This window comes from Corythoichthys intestinalis, chromosome 12, assembly GCF_030265065.1.
Source record: "Corythoichthys intestinalis isolate RoL2023-P3 chromosome 12, ASM3026506v1, whole genome shotgun sequence".
NCBI classification, from domain to species: domain Eukaryota; kingdom Metazoa; phylum Chordata; class Actinopteri; order Syngnathiformes; family Syngnathidae; genus Corythoichthys; species Corythoichthys intestinalis.
Window position 1 is genome coordinate 18711866 of NC_080406.1, and position 26106 is coordinate 18737971.

Consider the following 26106-nt stretch of genomic DNA (forward strand, 5'->3'; position numbering starts at 1 on the left):
AGTTCCTGAAAGTTCAACATGGCACCTTATCGCCAACAACCTTCTGCAGATCTGAGAAACAGAATTGTTACTCTACATAAACATGGCAGAGGCTATAAGATTGCCAACACCCTGAAACTGAGCTGCATCACAGAACCCAAGATCATCCAGTGGTTTAACAGGACAGGTTTCATTCAAAACAGGCCTCCCCATGGTCAGGCAAATAAATTGAGTGCACATTCTCAGTGTCACATCCAGTGGTCTTTGGAACATCGATGTAGGAGTGCTTCCAACATTGCTAAAGAGGTTGAAGGTATGGGGGGGTCAGCCTATCAATGCTTCTACCATACGCCGCACACTGGCTCATATTGGTCTACAGGGCTGCCGTAACGAGGGTTGGCCATTGTTTGAAATTGAACGATTCCGGTTTCGATTCTGATTCTTTTAAGAGGCAGGGTTAAAAAAAAAAAGAAAGAAAGAGGCAGGGTCAAAAAATTTTTTAAAGTTTAAAAATGTATTAGTTTATATTAATGTGTTAACTTCTGGATGATTTTTTACATTATATGCATTTAAAAGTAATTATTTATTATTATTATTTTATTATTAATACAATTAATATAAAATTTCTCAATTTTATGAACTTCTCACAGGGCTATTTGTAACTTGTATATAAATATCAGTGTTTGAACTTGAATGTGATGTTTTTTTTCCACAAGAAAGCACTTTCACAAAGATGTTTATTTTTCAAAAGCTCACAAAGAAAACATTTACACATTATCTTTTGCCATATATGTACCTTAGCTGGGAGCTACGACGAAGCATTAGTATAAATTCTTCTATTGATTATAATTTGAAGATCTTTTAATACTGTTGCTTTTAACGGCGGCGTCTACTGCTTTAAGATGGCGGCTGTTTACTGACGCCAGAGAGTCTGTCATTTCGCATGTAGTTCTATATACATGTGATATCGACCATAGCCTGACGTAATAATACGACTTATTCTCGTACTATTTTCCTCCATCCATCCATCCATCCATCCATCCATCCATCCATCCATCCATCCATCCATCCATCCATCCATCCATCCATCCATCCATCATCTGCTGAATCCGGGGTCGGATCGCGGGAACAGCATAAAACAGACATAATTTATTGTTTTACTTACCTTTCTAACTGGTTAGATAACTGGAGCGGCACTCAGCTATACTACTCGGCACTTGTATTCCATGAAGCCACCGTGCAGCCACCTTTGCATGATATAGTTGTGTTGCAAATGCTGCACTGAGCTGACTGGTCTTTTTTTTTGTGTGTTTTTTGTAAACTTTTGAGCGCCGCCGCACCGTGTCCATGGTTGTAGTCAAGTTGCAGTGAACAAACACGCGCTTCTTGTGGCTTGTTCTTCGTGGTTTTCGGCAGCAATTTTTTTTCGCTCGACGGTCAGGGTATTGAAACATGGAATCGAAATTTTAAAATTCGAACGGTTCCGGGACCATCAGAGTGTTAGAACCGGGTCCCACCGATGCTCGATACTCGATGCCCAACCCTAATCGTAACAGAAGGAAGCCTCATCCAATGACAATGCACAAGAAAGCCCGCAAACATTTTGCTAAAGACAGACTAACGACATGGATTACTGGAACCATGTGCTCTGCTCTGATGAGACCTAGATGAACTTATTTGCTTCAGTTGGTGTCAAGCGTGTGTAGCAGAAACCAGGTGATAGGTACAAAGACAAGTGTGTGTTGCCTACAGTCAAGCTGGTTGGTGTGAGTGTTATGGTCTGGGGCTGCATTAGTGATACCGGCATTGGGAAGCTACAGTTTATTAGGGGAAACATGAATGCCAACTGTACTGTGACATACTGAAGCTGGGCATGATCCCCTCTCTCAGGAAATTGGGCCACAGGTCAGTATTCCAACAACATGACAATCATGCCAAACACACCTCCAAGATAACCACTTCCTTTCTATGGAGTCTGAGGATAAATGTGATGGATTGGCCAGGCATGTCCCCTGACTGAAACCCTATTAAACACCTTTTAGGTATCTTCAATTGGAACGTAGAGGAGCATAAGGTCTCCAATGATCTCCGTGATGCCATCATGGAGGAGGAAAGTGGATTCCAGTGACACCCTGTGAAGCTCTGGTGAGCTCCATGCCCAGTAGAGTTGAGTCAGTGTTGGAAAAAACATGGCAGCCACACAAAATATTGACACTTTGGGCAGTTTCACTTAGAGTTGTACTCACTTTTGTTGCCAGTGATTTGGACATTTACGGCTGTATTTTGAGTTGTCTTAAGGGAACAATAAATTTACGCTGTCATAAAGTGAGCTGTACACCTGACTACCTTTCACTGTGTCAAAGAGTCCTATCTTCAGTCTTGTCCCGTGAAAAGATATAATGAAATATCTGCATAAATGTAAGGGGTGTACTCACTTTTGTGAGATACTGTACTGTATCTATACATAGAACAGATTGCTTGGTGTATTTTGATTACATGTTTTTGTTAATTGCTTTATTCCCCCCAGTTGACCTTTGATTGACAACTGCTTTTTTTCCTGATTCCAACAGTAATTAGTGAAGTTGTCTTTTTGTAATACTGCAAAAATTGTCTACTATTTTACTGCTTATTGGTGGCTGAAGAATTGTAACACTAAACCCTTCATCTAAATTACTATACATATAGTATGATTTAGCCTTTTTGGATTTTTTTTTTTTTTTTAAATAAAATTGCTCAAGAGATTAATACAATTCAGATACAATTTGTAATTGAATTGATGACTATAAGTCAACAGCGTTAAAAGTTGCGGCTCGAGATAAACTGTTTACAAGCGTATTTATTTAAACTCATATTTCTAAGGGGGATAAAATGTTAAATGTTTTTATAAAGGCATACAATGACTGCGTCTCCTTTTTATTTAATTTAAATGCGCATTCCTCGGAGCAGGCGTACACGTAAGCGGATGTCGGTTGCTATGGTTACAGGATTGCTACCTGCTCGAGCTAACGCTGCATTGTAAAACTACTGTCGAAAGTCATTCAAGACCTTTGCACCTGTGCTAGAGTTCAGCGCACAAGGAACTCAAGGTAATGTACAAGGGTAAATAGACCCAATTTAGTCAAAATTGAATTTTAAAAAAGCATTTTCTCAGCAGATATGCTTTCGCGTTAGCAGTGGACAAAAGCTAATGGTTAAGGTTACACTATAGTCACTGTTCACGCGTCGGTTTCCGTTTTGTATTTCAAAATAAAGGTAAAGTTGGGACTGCATTGCACCGAAACCAAACAAAACGAATCGTTTGAGTATTGTAATGTATTTTATTAAGCGTAACAAATCTAAATGATGTAGAACATTTAAAAAATGTGAATTAAGTATTTTTCACCAGAGCTTTTGCTGCTTTTATTTTACAAGGAAACAGGACGGCATCGGTCATTGGTTGACATTGAAAAGCAAATTCAAACACCCGCTCGAATTTTTATCCTCGTTGCACATTTCTGCGTTTCTCGTGACGTATTTCAGACGATGTCGCTCTTCATATGCTATTTGACATCCAGAGTGAAGTGAAGCCCTCACCTCTGTTGTGTTGTTGTCGTCTGCAGCGAGCATGTCCGCCGACCTCGCTGGCGTGTGGGAGGTCGCGCTCAGCGACGGGGTCCACAGAATTGCCTTCGAGCACGGCACGACCACCGGCAAGAGAGTCATCCACGTCGATGGAAAGGTACATCTGGTGTTGTCTCAAATTTCATTTTATTATAGTGCGAAGGTGTCTTTGTATTGTAACATGCTGGTCAATTAGTTTGAGGGATTATAGCATGTTTTAAGGGGGCGTTCATATCTCACCCCATATCGGTGTTGCAGGAGGTGTTGAGGAGAGATTGGATGTTCAAATTGGTGGGGAAAGAGACGTTCGTGGTGGGCAAGCTGGACACAAAAGCCACCATAAACATTGATGCAGTGAGTGGGTTTGCCTATGAGTACACTCTGGAGATCAATGGCAAGAGCCTGAAGAAGTACATGGAGAACAGGGCCAAGGTGACAAGCACCTGGTTGCTCAACCTCGACGGGACGGATTCAAGGGTGGTTTTGGGTGAGCTGCTGCTGCTACTACTACTACTACTACTACTACTACCACCACCACCACCTTTCCAGGTTTTGTCATGTGACATTACCATCACACTTGTCCGAGCCGTAGCGACATAAATTTTAGTTGACAGAGCTGTGTTGGAAAAAATGGTGGCCAGTGGTGATGAATGAAAATCTAAGAATATACTTTTTTTTTGTTTGTTTGTTTTTTTATTCCACAAACAAAATCTCCATAAAAATGCTGTAATCTGACCTAAAGCAACCGTACAGTTTCGTTTGGTTTTAAAGCAACACCTACACAAATGGTGCACTTACCGTAATTTGCGGACTATAAGGCGCACCCGACTATAAGCCTCAACCCAATAAATTTGACACGAAAACGCCATTTCTTTATAGATAACCGCACCGGACTATAAGCCGCAGCTGTACTCACTGTATTATGGGATATTTACACCAAAAGATATTAACCCGACACACTTTATTTGTCAGTGACGTCATAAGACTGTTATAAGACCATCATAATGACATGATACTGTCATGAGAATGAATGAATGCTTATGGCAGATGTCATTTAGTGTCATCCGGCAAATTATCTCACTTTTGAATGGATGTAAAAGATCCAAGCTGGACATCAATATAGTTAGTGACAAAATTTGCCGGATGACACTTACTGACATATGTCATGAGCAATCATTTATGCCCATGACCGTGTCATGTCATCATTATGACGGTCTTGTAACAGTATTATGACGCCGTTGTCAAATAAAGTGTTACCTATTAACCTAAATAACAAATAAATTGCACTGGACTATAAGCCGCAGGATCCGAAAATTACACTATATCCTTTCTCCGCTACAAAAATGGACCAATATGATGACATTTTCCTAAGTCCCGCTCTAGAAATTCTTTTCTAAATAAGCAATTCAACCCAAAATTGGTTTGTGAGTTAGGCTTGCAGCCTTGTTTGGAGTTTGATGTTGTAGATTTACACATTATGGTTTGAAGATAGGAGTTTAGAGTTCAAGTAAGAGTTGTAACTTGTTTTAGGGTTCTAAATTGGGGTTTTACAACCATCCAACGGACCTCAAATTCACACTTTAGAGTCTTCACTTTCTGCCCTGTCAGAGTGGCCTACTGAGTCAGCATTTAGGCTAAGCTTCTTTTAAGCGCACACCACCTTGTTCTCCACGTTAATCCATTGTGACCTACTGCTCAGGAAACCGGTCGCTCACATGACTGACTTATCATCAGTAGATCATCAAAACCTAGTCACCTCCTCCCTAATATCAACTTTATCTTACAGAAAAAGACACCATGGATATTTGGTGTAACGGACAGAAGATTGAGACTGCAGTAAGTGCAATTCTACATTATTTAAACAGTTACCAAGTGTCTTAGCTAAAGGTAAAATGTCATTTCTCAAATCTTGACCCAAGTGTCTGGTTTTGGTAGACTTGCTCACAATTTATATTAGGGATGGGAACTTCTGGGTACCTCATGATTTGCAATACAAGGCTGTCGATAAAGATGATTTCAAATAGTTTGGACGTCTATGCCCGTCACTGGCGGGCAGTCAGTTAATTTTAGGGGCATTTCACATCATTTCCTGTTGATTTTTAGTCACTTTTTTTTTTCCTTTTGAAGCATTTATGGGTCACTTCTTGTTGATTTGGGGGCATTTACAGTTCACTTCTGTTGATTTTTGGGTTACTGAAAAGTAAGTGACTCAATAATGTCCCATAATGAATAGGAAGTGACTTAAAATTAGGGCTGAAACTAACGATTATTCGTATAATCGAGAAATCTGACGATGAAATTAAACGATTATTCAGATAAATGTCACTTTTTTCAAGTTTTTTTAGGCATGTTTTAGGTAACAATGAGGAATAAATGGACAACTATTTCCTTCAAAAATAATATTTTATTACAGCCTCCTGACTTAACTGTAGTTTACAACTGTACTGTTTTAAGTACTTAAAGCTTGTTATAGTTTTTAATAAAGGCCTATAGTTTTTAATAAAGGCTCTTAGTATAAAACATAAAAAGAATTTCTCAGTACACAAAAAAGACAAAAGTCCTGTTCATTCAGATAAAAAGTGGTGTTGATTAGCATTTTTTTATATTGTGGGCAAAGCGCTGATATGAATTGTTTCAATGACTGATTTATTTTACTTTAAACTAAACAAAAAAAAAATGAATATGGAGGATGCAGACCGTAATGAATCCGTTTTCAGTTTGATTAATACAATCTAAATCCAATTTCAAAGTACTCTCTCTTGTACAACAATTTACAGTTTGAATGGGAGCTTGTGTTGAAAGGAGACTCTAAGCTGTTATATGAATGGATTTATGTGGGTGTTTTTTTTTTTTTTTTAATAAAAAGAAATGAGACAACTTTACTATCTAACAATAACTCAAGTGCTAATATGCTTCTCCAAACACAATATAAACAGACACTTAAGACACTTATTAGCATAATCGCTAATTAGCTTAGTGCTCCGTGCTAAGTAGTAACGTCTCATCAACGAAGAATACAATATAATTGGCTTCATTTACTCACCTCTGATTGAGGCACACTGGATTTAACAACACAAAAGGCAATCGAACTTTCGACACTTCGTAGTTATTGATTCAGCAACCCAAACTGAGTGTGGCAAACTAGCAGTGAACTCTCTCTCGCTCTAATCAGCGAGCCTCACATTACACAGAAAGACCCAAACGGGACTGCTCATAGCTGCTGGCAAAAATCGATTATCAAATTTGTTGGAAACTAAATTTAATGATAGATTTTAATCTTATAGTCGTTGCAGCCTTACTCAAAATCAACAGGAAGTAGCTGTAAATGCCCTAAAATTAACAGGAAGTGACCTATAAATGCTCAAAAAAGAGTGGCTGCGAATGTTCGAGTTTCAGGGCCATTGACTGCGCCAGACGTCCAGTCCATTTAAAATGAATTGGATGTCTAGCGCCGTTAGCTAACGTACACTCGATTCTAGTGGAAGATTCTGAGAGCAACCTGTTGGTTCATTATCTTTTAAACAGTGACATCTTTTTTAGACGATTTCTCATTTCTCGGTGGGAGCATATGAATAACCTTTTGGGCTACAAAGTATCGCGGTATACTGTGGGGCAAATAAGTATTTAGTCAACCACTAATTGTGCAGGTTTTTCCCACTTGAAAATATTAGAGAGGCCTGTAATTGTCAACATGGGTAAACCTCAACTATGACAGACAGAATGTGGAAAAACAACCCAGAAAATTACAATGTTTCATTTTTAAAGAATTTATTTCCAAATTAGAGTGGAAAATAAGTATTTGGTCACCGACAAGCAAGATTTCTGGCTGTCAAAGAGGTCTGAGGACTGAGGTTGTGGACAGGTGCCTTTAATACCGATAGTGAGTTAAAACAGGTGCCATTAATACAGGTAACGAGTGGAGCCTCGTTAGACCTCGTTAGAAGAAGTCAGACCTTTTTGACAGCCAGAAGTCTTGCTTGTTTGTAGGTGACCAAATACTTATTTTCCACTCTAATTTTGAAATAAATTCTGTAAAAATCAAACAATGTGATTTTCTGTTTTTTTTTTTTTTTTTTTTTTTTTTTTTTTTCACACATTCTGTCTCTCATGGTTGAGGTTTACCCATGTTGACAATTACAGGCCTCTTTTCAAGTGGGAGAACTTGCACAATTGGTGGTTGACTAAATACTTATTTGCCCCACTGTATCACTTTTTCGATATATTGTCACATCCCTAATTTATATCATCATCTGAAATAACTTCATAACAGTGCGCCCCCTATTTTAGATTTCTCGGAAGTCTTCAATGACACCACAAACAGTCTGATTTGTTCCCTCAGGGTGAATTTGTGGAAGATGGCACAGAAACCCACTTCACTCTGGGCGAGCACAACTGCTGCGTGAAGGCGGTGAGCAGCGGAAAGCGACGAGATGGACTCATTCACACACTTCTAGTGGACGGAGCGGAGATAGCTGAATGCACTGAGTGACTTTTGGCTCAACTTTTATATAGCTATTTATAACAAGAGCCATAAATATTTGAGATGTGATGTTTCAATGTCCTAAATATCTAATAGAAGTTTCATGGACCTGCTGTTTGGTTATATGTAGAAAACACTGGAACAACTCATTGGTACTGTATTGTGAAAACATGTTGACTTCATTGTGTAACTGCTGAAAAGCCACTATAGAGAAACTGTATTTTTTTATTACATTTTCGTTTTTTTAATCGACTCATATGTCTTGCCTGAATCAGATCCATCGCAATTCCCAGGATCCCATTCAATACCTTATTGGCCCGAATATAAGACTGTGTTTTTTGAATTGAAATAAGACTGAAAAAGTTGGGTTTGTCTTATATTCGCGGTCTAGACATTATACCCATTCACGACGCTAGATGGCGCCAGATATCATTGGAGCGACGTTCTGTCATGACAGATCTCAGCTAAGTTTAACCAGTTTACATTATTTTATTGCAATGTTTTTCCTTATTCAGAATTGTTTCAAGACTACAGTTACAGTTAGACTTTATTGCAATTTTGTTGTTTTATCACAATAGAATGGTTTATTGACATTTCAAAAACCTGAAGCCATTAATTTACGAATGTGATTGCACTTTAGTTTACATATTTAAATGTTCAATATATTAAGATTTGAATGAGGCAAAATAACATGCTTTTTATCTCAAATATATTGTAATAATCATGTTTCAGATGTACTGTAATTATTTTCTGTATAAAAATTAATTTGGTGTTCAAAAAGTTTTTTTCTAACTTGAGTCTTGAAAAAGAGGGGGTCGTCTTATAATCAGGGCCTTCTTATATTCGGGCCAATTCGGTATTTCATCAATTCAACGAGTTCCACAGCATTTCCACTAGAAATTTGGTAGGCATGTCCATCATAGGAATTCTCTATTCAATAATAACAAGCTATGCAGGCTATTATAGCTTCAATCTTTCTTGGGTCCTTTTGGCATTTTTCAGAGTTCCAACATGAACTTGTACTTGTGAATTCCTTTCCGATTGCTACCAACTATGACAGATATATAGTGACGAATTTGAGGTTTTTGTCTATTTTCTTGTCAAGCATCTCTGTGGTGTTACTTGAATAACATATTAATGGTGATTCTGGTCTCCACTTTTAAAGTAAATACAGTATATGCTATTTGTTTAGATAACGTGTGTCATTTCTGAGTAGTATCCTTAATATCCTGCAACTGGTTTAGTAATGTTAATGGAAATGAAATATGAATGTTGTTTCATAAATATTTCTTGTAGTAAAAACTTAAAACTGTACGTGTTTACTGTTTTTTTTAATATTACCTGCATCCTATAACAAACACTCCAAAGATGAAACAAGTAGTTTCTATGCATAGATGAAAGAAATTCCATTTCTAATGAAGTCTATAGATTTCCCGTTTCCTCATAATGTTTCTGTGTCCTAAAGAAAATGCTAAACAAATCACACCAAGCACTGTGACGATAAAGAGCGCCAACAGTGTGTAGAGTCCAATCTCTGCATCACCACTTGAGAGAGAGATACCCAGGAAGTAGACATAGTTGACAGGAGGAGTAGACGTGCTGGGTGTGCCTGTCCCTGTAGGGATGACTGTCGTTATCAAGTACCTCTACTTTGCTCAGTTACAGTGGGGCAAATAAGTATTTAGTCAACCACCAATTGTGCAAGTTCTCCTACTTGAAAAGATTATAGAGGCTTGTAATTGTCAACATGGGTAAACCTCAACCATGAGGGACAGAATGTGGGGGAAAAAAACAGAAAATCACTTTGTTTGATTTTTAAAGAATTTATTTCCAAATTAGAGTGGAAAATAAGTGGTCACCTACAACCAAGCAAGATTTCTGGCTGTCAAAGATGTCTAACTTCTTCTAACGAAGTCTAACGAGGCTCCACTCGTTACCTGTATTAATGGCACCTGTTTTAACTCATTATTGGTATAAAAGACACCTGTCCGCAACCTCCGTCAGTCACACTCCAAACTCCACTATGGCCAAGAGAAAAGAGTTGTCAAAGGGCACCAGAGACAAAATTGTAGACCTGCACCAGGCTGGGATGACTGAATCTGCAATAGGTAAAACGCTTGGTGTAAAGAAATCAACTCTGGGAGCAATTATTAGAAAATGGAAGACATACAAGACCACTGATAATCTCCCTCGATCTGGGGCTCCATGCAAGATCTCACTCCGTGGCGACAAAATGATAACAAGAACGGTGAGCAAAAATCCCAGAACCACACGGGGGGACCTAGTGAATGACCTACAGAGAGCTGGGACCACAGTAACAAAGGCTACTATCAGTAACACAATATGCCGCCAGGGACTCAAATCCTGCACTGCCAGACGTGTCCCCCTGCTGAAGAAAGTACACGTCCAGGCCCGTCTGTGGTTTGCTAGAGGGCATTTGGATGATCCAGAAGAGGACTGGGAGAATGTGTTGTGATCAGACGAAACCAAAATGGAACTTTTTGGTAAAGACACAGGTTCTCTTGTTTGGAAGAGAAAGAATACTGATTTGCAGCCGAAGAACACCATACCATCTGTGAAGCATGGGGGTGGAAACATCATGCTTTGGGGCTGTTTTTCTGCAAAGGGACCAGAACGACTGATCTGTGTAAAGGAAAGAATGAATGGGGCCATGTATTGAGAGATTTTCAGTGAAAATCTCTTTCCATCAGCAAGGGCATTGAAGATGAGACGTGGCTGGGTCTTTCAGCATGACAATTATCCCAATCACACAGCCAGGGCAACAAAGGATTGGCTCCATAAGAAGCATTTCAAGGTCCTGAAGTGGCCTAGCCAGTCTCCAGATCTCAACCCCATAGAAAATCTGTGGAGGGAGTTGAAGGTCCGTGTTGCCCAACGACAGCCCCAAAACATCACTGTTCTAGAGGAGATCTGCATGGAGGAATGGGCCAAAATACCAGCAAAAGAGTGTGAAAAGCTTGTGAAGAGTTACAGAAAACGTTTGGCCTCCGTTATTGCCAACAAAGGGTACATAACAAAGTATTGAGATGAACTTTTGGTATTGACCAAATACTTATTTTCCACCATGATTTGGAAATAAATTCTTTAAAAATCAAAAAATGTGATTTTCTGTTTTTTTTTTTCTTCCACATTCTGTCTCTCATGGTTGAGGTTTACCCATGTTGACAATTACAGGCCTCTCTAATATTTTCAAGTGGGAGAACTTGCACAATTAGTGGCTGACTGAATACTTATCTGCCCCACTGTATAAATGGTTGTCCTTATGCGACCAATAAAACTTACCTTCCACCTCGTGGTTTAGACACTCATGCGGCCCAGTCGCAGGGTCAGGGAATCCGTTACAGGTGATGACAGTTGCGTAATAGGCTACGGAGCTCTTGGGCACTCGCGGAAGTTTAGGGTCTGAATGATTGACGTAGAAGAGGCCGAACCTTTCTGAAAATCCCGTGGCCCACTCCAGGTTGTCCATCAAAGACCAAGCGGTATAGCCCCTAATATCCACTTCATCCAATACGTAAGCTGAGAACATTGTACGATGGAGTTCTTTATATTGTAAAACCAGACTTATTTGTGGCCATATTTGTTTCATTCACCTTTCAAAACTTGGTTGATGTATTTTTCATAGTAGTACCTCCTATGGAAGTCATTCAAATCCACGGGCCCACGCTCTGAGATACCATTCTCAGTGATGATGATAGGAGGATTTCCATATTCCTCTTTAATGAATTTCAATATCCTACGGAATCCAAACGGCGAAACCTTGAGCCAGGAGGAACCCGAATCCAACCACGTGCGATCTGCAATTGTACCTGCACCTCTGAAAAGGTCACGGGTTTTGGGCATATTAATAATAAAAAAAGGAAATGCGGGTAAAATACAGGCAAACCAAAGTCTGATTTGGCTTACCTATCAGCATCATAGTGTTGAAGTTTCCCATAGTCCACAGGGAAGGCAAGGACGGTGGTGTAATGGTTGAATCCAAAGTAATCATACGTACCCTTGATTCTTTTGACTTCCTCTGCGGTGAATTCAGGCAGCCTGAAACAAGAAATGAAAATAACCTGTTAAATTAACAGATGTTGGGGGTGGAAAAACGCTTTTATTACCTAGATTTTGGCAGGCCAGCTTCGAGGCTTCTTTTTCGAATGATTCTCTTCATCATGTCACTGTAGTCTCCGTTGAAGACTGGGTGGGCAAACCAGCCTATGTAGAACTGCAACAACATGACAAAACATGCATGTGGGATGACAAAAAATACATTGGTAAAACATTCATACAAAGTACCTGCACCACACGCCTCGCAGCGTCAATGTCCTCCTGCTTATAAGGGTTCCTGGGCTCTGACCAATCTGAATTGATGGTGATGGAAATGATTCCGCCCTGTTTGCTTCGGTACTCGTCGTTGTATAAATGCCAGGCCTCAGCGTGAGCTTTCAGCAAGTTGTGGCCCACAATGTACGGCAACCTGCCTGGTCGCAAACTAATCCCTGGATGGTAATTAAGTAAGTATACATTTATGTGTCTAAATCAAATAAAGTACGATAAGCTTGTGTACAGAGGTGGGTAGAAATGAGTTCCATTCACTCAGTTAGCTTTACTCAGTTACATTTACTTGAGTAACTACGAGAAAAATGTACTTCTAAGAGTAGTCTTACTAAACGATACTTTTTACTTTTACTTGAGTAGGTTTGTGGAGAAGAAACACTACTATTACTCCACTACATTGAGCTACACTACTCGTTACATTTTTCCTCTTTAGCCTACATATTATATTTAACTTTTTTTTCTTTGCTAGAGACTACCAACAGCGCCTCTACCAGTTTCACCAATGAGACATGGCAACAAGAATCACATGACTCCATTATACCAATCATACTCAAGCTTGCCGTTCTATGATCACGTCGGTCTGTTCAATCACGTGGCATCTTTAAAGCACTGTAAAAAATTATAAGTATTTAACATAGAGGGCTGCCCTCACCATGACTCAAAAGCACAGATTTTAACCTCTCTCCCAGCTTTTATTTGGCACCGATTGACCACGGAAAACCGGAGATATGATCCTTTAAATTTCATAATAGGAACTATGAAGGAACTATTCACTATTCAAACTAGGAACTGTTTTCTCCACTAGAGGGCACTCATGCTCTTTGGACGAAAGATTTTTCTCTAGCCGGAATCACAGTTACTGTATGTAATAGGTTACTGTACCGTATAATAATAACAGTTCATATAGATAACTTGCGTGCTGAGAAAAAAAATACCATTGTTTAAAAAACAAATCGAACATCGTAAGCGGTTACTTACAATGTTACTAATTACTTGAGTATTCTTTTCACCAAATACTTTTTTACTTGTACTTGAGTACATTTTGGGATGACTACTTTTACTTGAGTAATATTATTTTGAAGTAACGTTACTCTTACTTGAATAAAACTTTTGGCTACTCTACCCACCTCTGCTTGTGTATCACTTACAATTAGTTAGCATTCATAAGGCTATGCTTGTGTCATAAAGATTATTTTCATTTTTAATGCGGTACATTACATGAAGTATAAATACCTGGTGCAGCAGCTCCATAACCGTGACCCACATTTGCAATGTTGTATGGCTCATTGATGGTAATCCAGAATTTGACTTTGTGACCTAGCCGGCTAAAAATGAGATTGGCGTAATTCCGGAATTTAAGCACAATGGTGTCATTCTCCCAGCCGCCGATGTCCTGAAGAGCTTGAGGAAGGTCCCAGTGGTACAGAGTGATCTAACAGGACAGACGGAAAATAGTATAAGTCGTCAAGAAAACCATCATTGCAAGTATAATTGCAACACTGAAAATGAGTAAATAACACTGGGATTAATTTTGTCCTTTGAAGAAACTAGTGCTGCATATATTTTGAAATTCAAATATGTATTGAGAATTAAGTTTTGTCTCAAAATTAAATGACTTTCTTCTCAATATCACTGTTTAATCATGGTGCAATTTTTCAATATCTGTGAAACACATTCTGCTTTGTTAAAAATACAACAACAAAACTTTAGTACTTAGATTCCCACATACATGAGGTTGGATGTTTGCATCAATAAGGGCGTCCACCAACCGACTGTAGTAATTGAGTCCAGCTTCGTTTACATAGTTGGTGGTGCCATCAGGAAGAACCCTCGGCCAGGATATGGAGAAACGGTAATGTGTCACCTTTAGTTGCCTCAACATGGAAACGTCCTCATCAATTTTATTGTAACTGTCACAAGCGACATCCCCGTTGTCGTCATTGGACACACGGAGAGGCGTGTGGGCAAATTTGTCCCAAATGCTTAGACCTTTTCCATCGGACCGCCATGCTCCTTCGATCTGGAGCAAGTCAATGGAAAACATCAAGAAACGCACCAAAGTATGATCTACAGTGGGGCAAATAAGTATTTAGTCAACCAGTAATTGTGCAGGTTCTCCCACTTGAAAATATTAAAGAGGCCTGTAATTATCAACACAGGTAAACCTCAACCATGAGAGACAGAATGTGGAAAAAAACAAACAGAAAATCACATTGTTTGATTTTTAAATAATTCATTTGCAAATCATGGTGGAAAATAAGTATTTGGTCAATACCAAAAGTTTATCACAATACTTTGTTATGTACCCTTTGTTGGCAATAACAGAGGCCAAACGTTTTCTGTAACTCTTCACAAGCTTTTCACACACTGTTGCCGGTATTTTGGCCCATTCCTCCATGCAGATCTCCTCTAGAGCAGTGATGTTTTGGGGCCGTGGTTGGGCAACACGGACTTTCAACTCCCTCCACAGATTTTCTATGGGGTTGAGATCTGGAGACTGGCTAGGCCACTCCAGGACCTTGAAATGCTTTCTTACGAAGCCACTCCTTTGTTTTGGTGTTTGGGATCATTGTCATGCTGAAAGACCCAGCCACGTCTCATCTTCAATGCCTTTGTTGATGAAAGAGATTTTCACTCAAAATCTCTCAATACTTGGCCCCATTCATTCATTCCTTTACACAGATCAGTCGTCCTGTTCCCTTGGCAGAAAAACAGCCCCAAAGCATGATGTTTCCACCCCCATGCTTCACAGTGGGTATGGTGTTCTTCGGATGCAAATCAGTATTCTTTTTCCTCCAAACACGAGAACCTGTGTGTCTACCAAAAATTTCTATTTTGGTTTCATCTGACCATAACACATTCTCCCAGTCCTCTTCTGGATCATCCAAACGCACTCTAGCATTTCTAGCTCTCAGACGGGCCTGGACGTGTACTTTCTTCAGCAGGGGGACACGTCTGGCAGTGCAGGATTTGAGTCCCTGGCGGCGCTTTGAGTTACTGATAGTAGCCTTTGTTACTGTGGTCCCAGCTCTCTGTAGGTCATTCACCAGGTCCCCCCGTGTGGTTCTGGGATTTTTGCTCACCGTTCTTGTTATCATTTTGACGCCACGGGGTGAGATCTTGCATGGAGCCCCAGATCAAGGGAGATTATCAGTGGTCTTGTATGTCTTCCATTTCCTAATAATTGCTCCCACAGTTGATTTCTTTACACCAAGCGTTTTACCTATTGGAGATTCCGTCTTCCCAGCCTGGTGCAGGTCTACAATTTTGTCTCTGGTGTCCTACGACAGCTCTTTGGTCTTGGCCACAGTGGAGTTTGGCGTGTAACTGACTGAGGTTGTGGACAGGTGTCTTTTATACCAATAATGAATGAATGAATGAAATTTATTGTCATTGTCATCATCATCAGTATCATTGACAGTTACAGAATGTGGGATGGTTTGGCCAAGAAAGAGAATCACTGACAGACACAGAATATGGAATAATTTGCCCGAAAAGACAATGACAGACAAAGGAAGATGGAAAAAAAGCATATGCTTATCGATACCCGTCCCCCAGCAGCCCGGGGCGCACAGTCTAGCATGTTAGTGTTGCATAGTCCATTTTTTACTCATATATCTTCCCAAAAGTCATTGATTGCCATGGCATTACGCAATATTGTCAATTTGAGTAGGTTCATTGGATAGGTTGATTTTCAAGTTGGTGTAGGGAGGGATGGCCGGGGGTGTCATGGAGGCCCACGTCTGCTGTATCCGCTCTGGAAGATTAGTCATTATCCTCCTTTCTAATGAGCTAAAACAGGTGCCATTAATACAGGTAACGAGTGAAGCCTCGTTAGACCTCGTTAGAAGAAGTTAGACCTCTTTGACAGCCAGAAATCTTGCTTGTTTGTAGGTGACCAAATACTTATTTTCCACTCTAATTTGGAAATAAATTCTTTAAAAATCAAGCAATGTGATTTTTTTTTTTCCACATTCTGTCCCTCGTGGTTGAGGTTTACCCATGTTGACAATTACAGGCCTCTCTAATCTTTTCAAGTAGGAGAACTTGCACAATTGGTGGTTGACTAAATACTTATTTGCCCCACTGTACATATCACAAGTTGTATCAAAAACCTTACCTGATAGGCTGCTGTTGCAGTACTCCAGATGAAGTTTTGGGCAAATTTTCCATAAAGTATTTTTTCATCATCTGGTGTAGGAAATCCATTGTCTTTGATGACTCGATTATAGAAATGAGCGGAGTACTTGGGTGTTCTTGGGCGGTTTCGATCCTCGAAGTCGACATGGTGCAGCCCGAATCCCACTTTGAATCCGTGGAGCCACTCAAATGAGTCCATGAGAGATGTTGCTGTGTAGCCTTTCAACTTCGCACCGTCCAGATCGTAGGCTGCCAAATGTGGAGAAAAACATTTAAACCAATAAATCCCCATTTATCTAGAAAAGACAGAGATCTCAACCTTTGTTCTAAAAATATTAGGTTTTCCCAAACTGGATAAAAAAAAAGCTTTTTGTCTCGAATTAAATGACTTTAATCTGAAATACTGTATATCAAGGAATCAAATCCTGAATATATTGGAGTATTACCTTCAAAATATAGTATTTTGACCATGTACCAGACAAATGCAGGAGTCACTATGATTCGAGTCAGAAGTAAGTCCCGAGCCTTATCTGTTGTGGGCAAGTCAAGTCGAGTGGAGTCACGAGGTAATGTCTAGTTGAGTCATGAGGTTATGTCGAGTCAAGTCGAGTCGAGTCTCAAGGTCCTGTCGAGTCGAGCTGAGTAACAATGTTGTAAAAATGAATCGTGCCAAGCCGAGTCGCAGGTTAGTCAAGACCTTCACCATTGTTCCCCAGCCCACCCACAAAGCACTCAGTTTTATCTTTGAGGGAAAACTAACCTAATAAACTATGCAGTGTAGTCTGCAGGGAATTTTGATTGATGTTTGATTGCCATGATGCTTCGTGAGGGCGTGGCAAGAGTAACCTAGCCGACCAAGCGGATCACTGGCAGGTGGGAACCAATATACAATCCAAGTTTTTTGAGTCAGCTTGTCTTTAGTCATTATCTCACGAGTCGAGTCTCGAGTTATTGCCTCACAAGTTGAGTCGAGTTTCGGACTCTCCCAGCTCAAGTGAGTCAAGTCTGAGTCAGCGGTTGTTTTCTTTAAGTCCGAGTTGAGTTGCGACTCAAGTCGACTCGAGTCCAAGTCCCTATGACTTGAGTCCAATGGTCTGCCATGTACTGTATCCTAAAACCTTTTCACCATCAATACCATAGTCTCTCAAGAAGTCGAAAATTATTAAAACCAAAACTTGGTCAAATAAAATTTTAAAGAGCTAAAATGACCTTTCAGAGCCTCGTCAATGTAGGTTTTGAAGTAAAACACCCTGGCTGAATCATCCCACTTTGTCTTTGATTCTGTGGCGACCCCATTGTCAGTGATATAGATGTCTGGATCTCCATATTCGTATTTGATCCAGTTAAGCAGTCTTCTTAAGCCCCAGGCCACAGCTCTCTGGTTTTTGATGGCAGTGGTTGGTGAATCGCCATCTTCTTTTTGTGACAGATCCTGATCATATTCATAGGTCAGTGGTGTGAGCCAATCCGTGGCATGGCTAACTGTCTTGGTGGTGAAATGGTTTAAGCAGAACACGTCGGCAGTGCCTCTGATGAGCTTCCTTTCTTCTTCTGTGAATTTAGGTAGTCTGGACTCTGCTAGACCTTGGAGTTCGCTCTTGTTTCCGACCTGCCACTTCATCACGTCAGGATAATCGCCATTCTTGAAAATGGGGTGTGCGAACCAACCCAACTGGAACTGCATAGCACGGTCGGCAGCTGCCACTTCGCGGAGAGCGTTGGCGTCAATTGGTTCTACCCAGTCAGAACCCAGGGCGAGGGAAACTAGACCACCTTGGGATTTCCGGTATTTTTCATCATAGTTACGGTAAGCTTTAGCATGGGCTTTTATGAGGTTGTGCGCAACTTTGTAGGGTGCAGTTCCTGGTTTCTTGACATTTGGCGGAATCTGTCCAAGTCCGTATCCTGACCAAGCGATGGTGTGCGGCTGGTTGAAAGTCATCCAAAACTTCACTCTGTCTCCAAAAGTAGAAAAGCAGAAATCTGAAAAATCTGCAAAAATTTCAATCATGCTTGAATTCTCCCAGCCACCCATGTTTTGCAACTCTTGAGGGAGATCCCAATGGTACAACATCACCATTGGTGTGATGCCATTTAACAGAAGATCATCAATGACTTTGTTATAAAAGTCAATGCCTTTCGGATTCAGTGAACTTCGTAGACCTGTAGGAAAAATCCTGGACCAGGACAAGGAGAATCGGTATGACTTCACTTGTAGAGCTCGCAGCATGTAGAGATCCTCGTTGAATCTGTGGTAACTGTCACAGGCCACATCTCCGTTGGCGTTACCCGGTATGCTGCCTGGTTTGTGGGTAAATGTGTCCCAAATACTTAATCCTTTGCCATCGGTATTCCAGGCACCTTCAGTCTGGTAAGCGGACGAAGAGACTCCCCAGGTGAAACTCGGTGGGAAAGTGCCATAATGGTAGAGCTTCCGGTGAAATGTGGACTGGTTGGAGAATTTCTCCCATGTAACTTTTGACTTGGACGGAACCTCTGATGGAGGCAAGAAGTTTTTCAAGGGAGGCTTAAATTGTGTTGGTGTCACTTTCAAAATGTTTCCATGGCTTATACCAAATCCATTTTGTTTTATAACCTGTGAATAGAAGTACGCCGACTGTTTAGGGGTCCTCGGTCTGTCTGGGTCGTCAAAATTGACATGATGAAGCCCAAATCTTTGGCTGTAGCCTTGTCTCCCTTCAAATCCATCCATTAGCGACTGCACAGTGAACCGCCCCACATTCACCCCATCCAGGAGTCTGGCTACAAAAAACAAGACATGATAAAATAAAATAAAAACATTATTCCCATTGGTTTCTATCCCCTGTGAATAAATTTACATACTTAAAGAAATTCTTGTGACCAACCTTTCAGAGCTTCATTGATGTACCTTCTTAAATGGTCTATCCGACTGGTGTCATTTAGAGGGTCTCTGCCATCCTCTGTTGGCATGCCGTTTCCTGTTATGTACACAGGTACTTTTCTAACATTCAAGTACTCCACATTGATGTAGTTAAGAAGCCTTCGTAGCCCCCAGGGTGTAGAATAGATCCAATCTGAAGCTGTAGGCGTCCAAGAGGGGTCTACATGGTCCTGGAAGTCACCCACCCCTTGCGGGCCCATGGTGCAACCACCATTACTGCTTTTAATCAGCCGCGATGTGTAATAGTTTAGACCAAAAAAGTCTGCTGTTCCGTTGATCCGTTGACTTTCTTGGATAGTGAAACCTGGCAGAATTGCAGGTTTCGCATGAGGACATTCTTTGTTCTTTTTCTCAATCTGACTCTTGAGGATTGCTGGGTAATCTCCATCAACAAATATAGGGTGCGCAAACCACCCTAGTGTCAATTCCAGGGAACGGTGCGCTGCCAAAACGTCTTCAGGTCTTGTTGGGTCCGAGGGCTCAACCCAGTCGGAGTTTAACGCGACGCCAACCTTGCCACCTTGGCTGGATCTGTATTTGTCGTTGTAAATATGCCAAGCCTCGGCATGGGACTTGATTATGTTTTGAGTCACCTGAAAAAGAGGATCGCAAAAGGTGTTTTTTAGGATTTCTTTTTTTTTTTTTGCATCTGGATTGGGTAAAGACTCAGAGCTCTTTCCTAAGAACAACAAAAGTCCAGCTACTGTCTACATTGTCTGAAACAATTTCAAATCAAAACTAAATAGAAGGTAGAGCTGCAGTTCCAGTGGATGTAGAGTATGTGTTTAAATTAGCCAGTGAGTCTTTCGTAAACGTGCAATTTAATTGTAGCTAATCAGGGGGGAGGGGAGGAACTCTTCTTTAGAGGGGTTCTCAATTTGTTGAACTATCATCAAAAAGTTGCTAAATTTGTTGCTTGTTCAATTTTTACGAATTAAAGGTGAGAATTTTGCAAGAATGAGAAGCATTTGCTTCCTCAAAAAGTTATATTGCCATTGTAATCAAGCTATTTTTGCCATTTATGCAATCATCACCAAATCTTAGCAACTTGACTGGATTTTTAAAAAGTGTATAAAAGTGTATACAGTTATCCCTCGTTTTTTGCGGTATATGGGGACCGCCCTCCCCGGCGAAAATCTGCAAAGTAGATGTGGAGCATTGTGTATCTCCAAATTTTGGAATATCAGGAACTCTGTATTGAAACACCTTTAAACTGTTTTGTATTGTGAAAAACCCTTACCTGGTAGGAGGCCACAACATAATCTTGGACTTCAGGGGGCTCACTGCCGACCCCATAGCCAAAGTGGCTTACTACCCAAGGACTACTGAACGTGTTCCACATCTTGACCCTGTCACCAAATGTGAAGAAGCAAAAATCTGCATAGTCCTTGAAGGCATCTATAATAGAAGCGTTGGTCCAGCCACCCTGATTCTGGAGGCCCTGTGGCAGGTCCCAGTGGTACAAGGTGATGACCGGTTGTATTCCCGACTCAATGAGAGCACTGAGTAGTTTATTATAGTAGAGTATTCCTTTATGAGACGGGCTCCTTCGATATCCTGTAGGGAATATACGTGCCCACGAGATGGAAAACTGATAGGTGTTGACTTGAAGACCTCGAAGTAGGTACACATCGTAGTCTACCTTGTGATAGCTGTCACAGGCTTGATCAGCTGTCTGATTACCGAAAACTTTATTTTCATGACCAAAGCGATCCCAAATGGTTTCTCCCTTCCCACCTTCAGCCCAGCCACCCTCCACTTTGAAGGACTCACTGGAGGTGGCCCACTGGAAATCTGAGGGAAAGGATTCATTTAGGAAAATGTCACGTTCAGATTCATGCTGGACAACAAATTTATCCCAGACAGTCTGATAGCTGTTTGCCTTTCCGCTAGAGTATCCGAGAACACCAGCACTGAAAAAACAAACAAATAAATACATATGAAACACAAGGAAACCTTCAAACTGCATAAATTTACACCAGGATACACAAACCATGTTCAGTACACCCAAAGACATTCAGTAACAACCCCTCCTCCACACAACAATTCCTAAATATAAGGTGTACCTAATTGTAGGCAGGTCCTCTACGTCCATCTTGCCTAACACGTCCATCATGTCACATCCTTCTATTGTCATATCATTGCTGTTGAGTGCTGTCAATTTGTAAAAGAGATGAATGATTATTACATTTTATTTGTTTTTCGTAGCAAACTAAAATAGGTTTCATAATCCGTCATCTTTGTACTCAGACACATGCAGCTAATTGAGCTAAGAAAAAAGTAAAGTAGGTAGAACACAATTTATGTACTCGTAGCTTCAGTAAATTTACCTTGTAAAAAATTACCAAGGACTTGTAACTGACTATCAGCAGAATCACAGGCTGTCATCTTGTATATCAGGATAGGCAGATGCTGATCAGTAATCTATAAATCACAAAGAATGACATACTTGTTACAACATAATATGAAAGCAGAAAAGATATTTTCTAAAATGACTGCACCTGCAACCTGGTCAGCTCCTCAGTCAATTTAAACGTAGCGGTGCAGTCGGATTCAAAGTGCACCGACAGAAAGTCTGCCTATCAACAACAGAAGATGCAGAGGTTTAACACACTTTTTGTCCCTTATAGTAAAAGCAGTGTGTTATCCTGCTATGTGACTTAAATTGGTTTCTAAGATGATTATGAAAAAGAGTAGCTGATCTTACTGTGTGTGAAGTTTGGATCTGTGAAAGAAGTGCGACATCACTTGACCTCAACCCTACGGAAACTTTCCCTGTGAATATTGAAGCGTGAAAGGCACAAGTTTAGGGTGTACGTTCATAGATTCAAGATTAAATCAAGTGATTTTGGGTCAGGCTGGGTGGTAATGATTACAAGCTCATCTGAATTAAGGTGTAGGGTTGGTCTAGAGCAGGGGTGGGCAAACCGGTCCTCGAGGGCCGCAGTGGGTCCTGGTCTTTGTTCCAACTGACCCAGCACAGATAGTATAACCAATGAGGTTTCAGCAGAAATGAGAAGCACCTGACTGCAATCAACTGATTGCATTTGTAAAACAGCAGATTGGTGAAAATGTGTCCTCTTAATGGGTTGCAATAAAAACCCGCACCCACTGCGGCCCTTTGTGGAATAGTTTGCCCACCCCTGGTCTAGAGTAAGATTTACAGTCACTAGGTTAGGATCTGGGTAAGAGGTTGACTACCATTAACCATCTACTAAACATTACATACATAATAACTAGAGATCCGATCACGTCATTTTCAAAGTATCGGAATCGGCCAAAAAATATCGGCCATGCCTTTTTTTAATATATATATATTTTTTTTAATTAAATCGTTTTCTAATTGTATTTAACGTTACAGACATAATATGTTACACTCATCCTGAGCCTTTAGTTTAGGCTCAAGGTAGGGTTATCAAATTTATCCCGATAACAGCGGTAATACGTTTTTTTAAAAAAATCTATCACGTTAAAATACTTAACGCAATTAATGCATGCGTTGCACGACCAACTCACGCATTGTCGCGCTCAATCTGTAATGGCGCCATTTTACCTATAGGCCTATAGAGAGATAAAAGGCAGCATAAAATGAGTAGAGTGAAATTTGGAAGCCTTTGGAGGCTTACTTTAACCTTACAGTCCCTCTCCCTACGATTAGAAATATCATGGGGAGCAATGTGGGGAAGCAAGGTAGCAATTGATCTTTTTCTTAACACCTTATTTTATTTCCCAACGCAGAGAAGATATATCAATTGGTAGTAGAGATGTCCCGATCGGTCGGCATCCCGATCATGTCATTTTCAAAGTATCGGAATTGGCAAAAAAATATCGGCCACGCCTTTTTTAAATATATATATATATATTTTAATTAAATCTTTTTCTAATCGTATTTAACGTCAGAGACATAATATGTTGAGTCTTTGGGCTTATGGTAGGGTTATCAAATTTATCCCCATAACAGCGGCAATTAATTTTTTAAAAACTGTGTCACATTAAAATATTTAACGAAATTGATGCATGCGCTGCATGACCCTCTCACTCATTGTCGCACTCAATATGTAATGACGCCGTTTTACCTATATAGAGAGATAAAAGGCAGCGCAAAATGAGTAGAGTGAACTTTGGCAGCCTTTGGAGCCTTTTATTAATTGGCTAAAGCCTTGCAATCCCTCTCCCTATGATTAAAAATATCATGGGAAGCAAGGTGGCAATTGATCATTGTCTTAACACCTTATATTATTTCCTAACGTAGAGAAGATATAGCAATTGGTAGCACGTTGCACATGTCATGGTTCCACTTCCCATCATGCATTTGGGATGGCCACAGTATAATTTACTGAAAGCTCAACAAATACACTAGATGGCAATATTTAGTCACAATATACAAAGTCACAAGTCTTTCTATCCGTGGATCCCTCTCACAGAAAGAATGTTAATAATGTAAATGCCATACTGAGGATTTATTGTCATAATAAACAAATACAGTACCTCTGTACTGTATGTGAATATATATATTTGTCCGAGTTTTATTCATTTTTTTCTTAATGCATTGCTAAAATGTATATGATCGGGAAAAATTATCGGGAATGATTGGAATTGAATCGGGAGCAAAAAAAAGCAACCGGATCGGGAAATATCGGGATCGGCAGATACTCAAACTAAAATGATCGGGATCGGATCGGGAGCAAAAAAACATGATCGGAACAACCCTAATAATAACAACAGTCATACAACTAATTATCTACCATAAAGGCCACACTGACACATTTTTACCTTCAAAGCTACGATGGTAAAGTCGGTAAATGTCCTGGATCAAATGGAGGATATCTTGCCGATAGCTCTCATCGTTTGGTGGTCCCTCGTTCCAAACGTCATACAATTGACTGAGTATCACCCAGGAGTGGGCAAGCTCCCCAAACTCTCCAAACGCAAACTCCGCATAAAGCATAAACATCCTTTGCAACTTTCGGCTTTCCCATCCTCCAAACTGTGACCTTAGAGCTTCCGGAACAGTGGATCCGTGAAGGATGATGAAGGGCTGAAGACCTGCAGTCAAGATCTGTTTAAGAAGAGTCTGGTAGCAGCTGACCACCATTTGTTGGGACTGGCTAGGGAAGCCTGAGGGTAGGATTCAGATTCCGAAAACGTGAATATGTGTGGTGTCCAATTATTACATTAAAAACGACATAGATAACTGAAACTATACGGTATATACCTGATGGTAGGAGCTGATGCCAGGACAGTGGGACTTTGAAATGGGTTACACCTTTTTCCCGGAGGTAGTCAAAGTACAGTCCAGATTCAGGAGGGATGGGACCACCACAATTAAAGATGCCCTTCTCGGAATGAACCATGCCAGGGTGACTGGGAAGTGGACCTGCGAGAAGCATGAAGACCTCCTCTCCACTTACCTTGGTGCTCCTTTCGCTCAGGCTAACATAAAAATACATAACGCACAGGGACACAAGAAAAAAGTACTTCATGCTGGCTGAAGTTGAATAGACTGAGAGGTTGTGCAGCTTCCTAAGTTCTCATATTTTCTTGCTACTACCTAGTTACATAATACTATTGATAATGCTCTGGACTCTGGACATGAAAATGATGATGATAATGATCAAAATCAATACTGTGTTGGGGATAAAGTTCCTTATCTTTCATCGTTTTTCAATAGCTTTTGAGGGCTATGAGGAGCTTGAGCTCCCATCTGACTTTTGGCAAGAGAAATTGAATGCAAGTCAATGACAGAGCATGGAAAGACAATAACCTTTCACACCTCCGGACACTCAATTGACTTAACATACATGTTTAGGGAGGAAAGCTGGTAACCTCAAGTCAGTAGAAAGACAGACAGATCGATTGATCATGAACATGAAGAGGTGATTACATTTGGATTAAATTTTCACAAAGGCCAGAAAAGGAATTTAGCAATAACTTTATTCATACTTAAAACAAGCGCACGCTGTACCAAATATGGTGAGGCTTTGAATTTGGCTGCTTAGACAGAAGTCATTGATCGCTGATTGCTCCTCTAATTATTTTGATTAGCTTGTACATTTGATTCAGTTAGGCGTTTCTGGGTTCCAATTTTTTCTTCAGGTATTTCAGTGTGAATATGAACAGTTGAAAGCCAAAAGGAAAAGAAGAAAAAGACATTTTTCTGTGTGTTTGTCACACATTTCTATTCTCCTGGAGACTATAAAGTTTACAATCATTTGATTGCATATAATCGTTTTCTTATCTGCTTACCATATCTGCGTGCTTTGGAATCAGTTTGATGATAATATAATGTTTGCTTGTAAGTTGTTGTGATTGATAAGCTCGTGTTGTCCTTCTTATAGTGCAAAGTTTCAACCATAAAACATCTTTAATTTGTGCTGACAACTACAGTGGTATGAAAAAGTATCTGGAATTTCTCACATTTCTGCATAAAATCCCCATCAAATGTGATCTGATCTTTGTCAAAATCACACAGATGTAAAAACAGTGTCTGCTTTAACTAAAACCACCCAAACATTTATAGGTTTTCATATTTTAATGAGGAAAGTATGCAAACAATGACAGAAGGTGGGAAAATAAGTAAGTAAACCCTCTGCCTAAGGAGACTTAAAAAGCTATTTAAACCAATTTTTACCAAACA

At 40.2% G+C, this 26106-nt stretch overlaps 2 protein-coding genes across 4 annotated transcripts in view; one reads left to right on the forward strand and one right to left on the reverse strand.

Moving 5' to 3' along the window:
* faima (Fas apoptotic inhibitory molecule a) overlaps positions 1–9373 on the forward strand; it is a 98850-nt gene extending 89477 nt beyond the window's left edge. For 2 of the 3 annotated variants that reach the window (XM_057852851.1, XM_057852852.1), the window contains exons 4-7: positions 3579–3697; positions 3838–4066; positions 5366–5415; positions 7919–9373. In XM_057852851.1, coding sequence (XP_057708834.1) covers positions 3579–3697; positions 3838–4066; positions 5366–5415; positions 7919–8068 — 548 coding nt within the window. In that variant the 3' untranslated portion in view covers positions 8069–9373. Of the gene's footprint in view, positions 1–2872; positions 3066–3578; positions 3698–3837; positions 4067–5365; positions 5416–7918 lie in introns of those variants that run through there. The other variant, XM_057852853.1, reaches the window with a different exon arrangement.
* A 98-nt stretch (positions 9374–9471) lies between these two features.
* On the reverse strand, positions 9472–24952 carry LOC130926655 (lactase/phlorizin hydrolase-like). The gene is made up of 20 exons (XM_057851691.1): positions 24948–24952; positions 24685–24902; positions 24235–24587; positions 22582–22588; positions 22177–22238; positions 21971–22048; positions 21800–21893; positions 21514–21623; positions 20710–21351; positions 19414–20062; positions 17756–19309; positions 16527–16795; positions 14136–14426; positions 13640–13838; positions 12365–12567; positions 12187–12293; positions 11987–12118; positions 11674–11897; positions 11363–11599; positions 9472–9674 (listed from the first exon to the last, which is right to left on the reverse strand). The coding sequence occupies exons 1-20, from the start codon at positions 24950–24952 to the stop codon at positions 9472–9474; spliced, it is 5637 nt and encodes a 1878-aa protein (XP_057707674.1).
* Positions 24953–26106: the final 1154 nt, after the last annotated feature.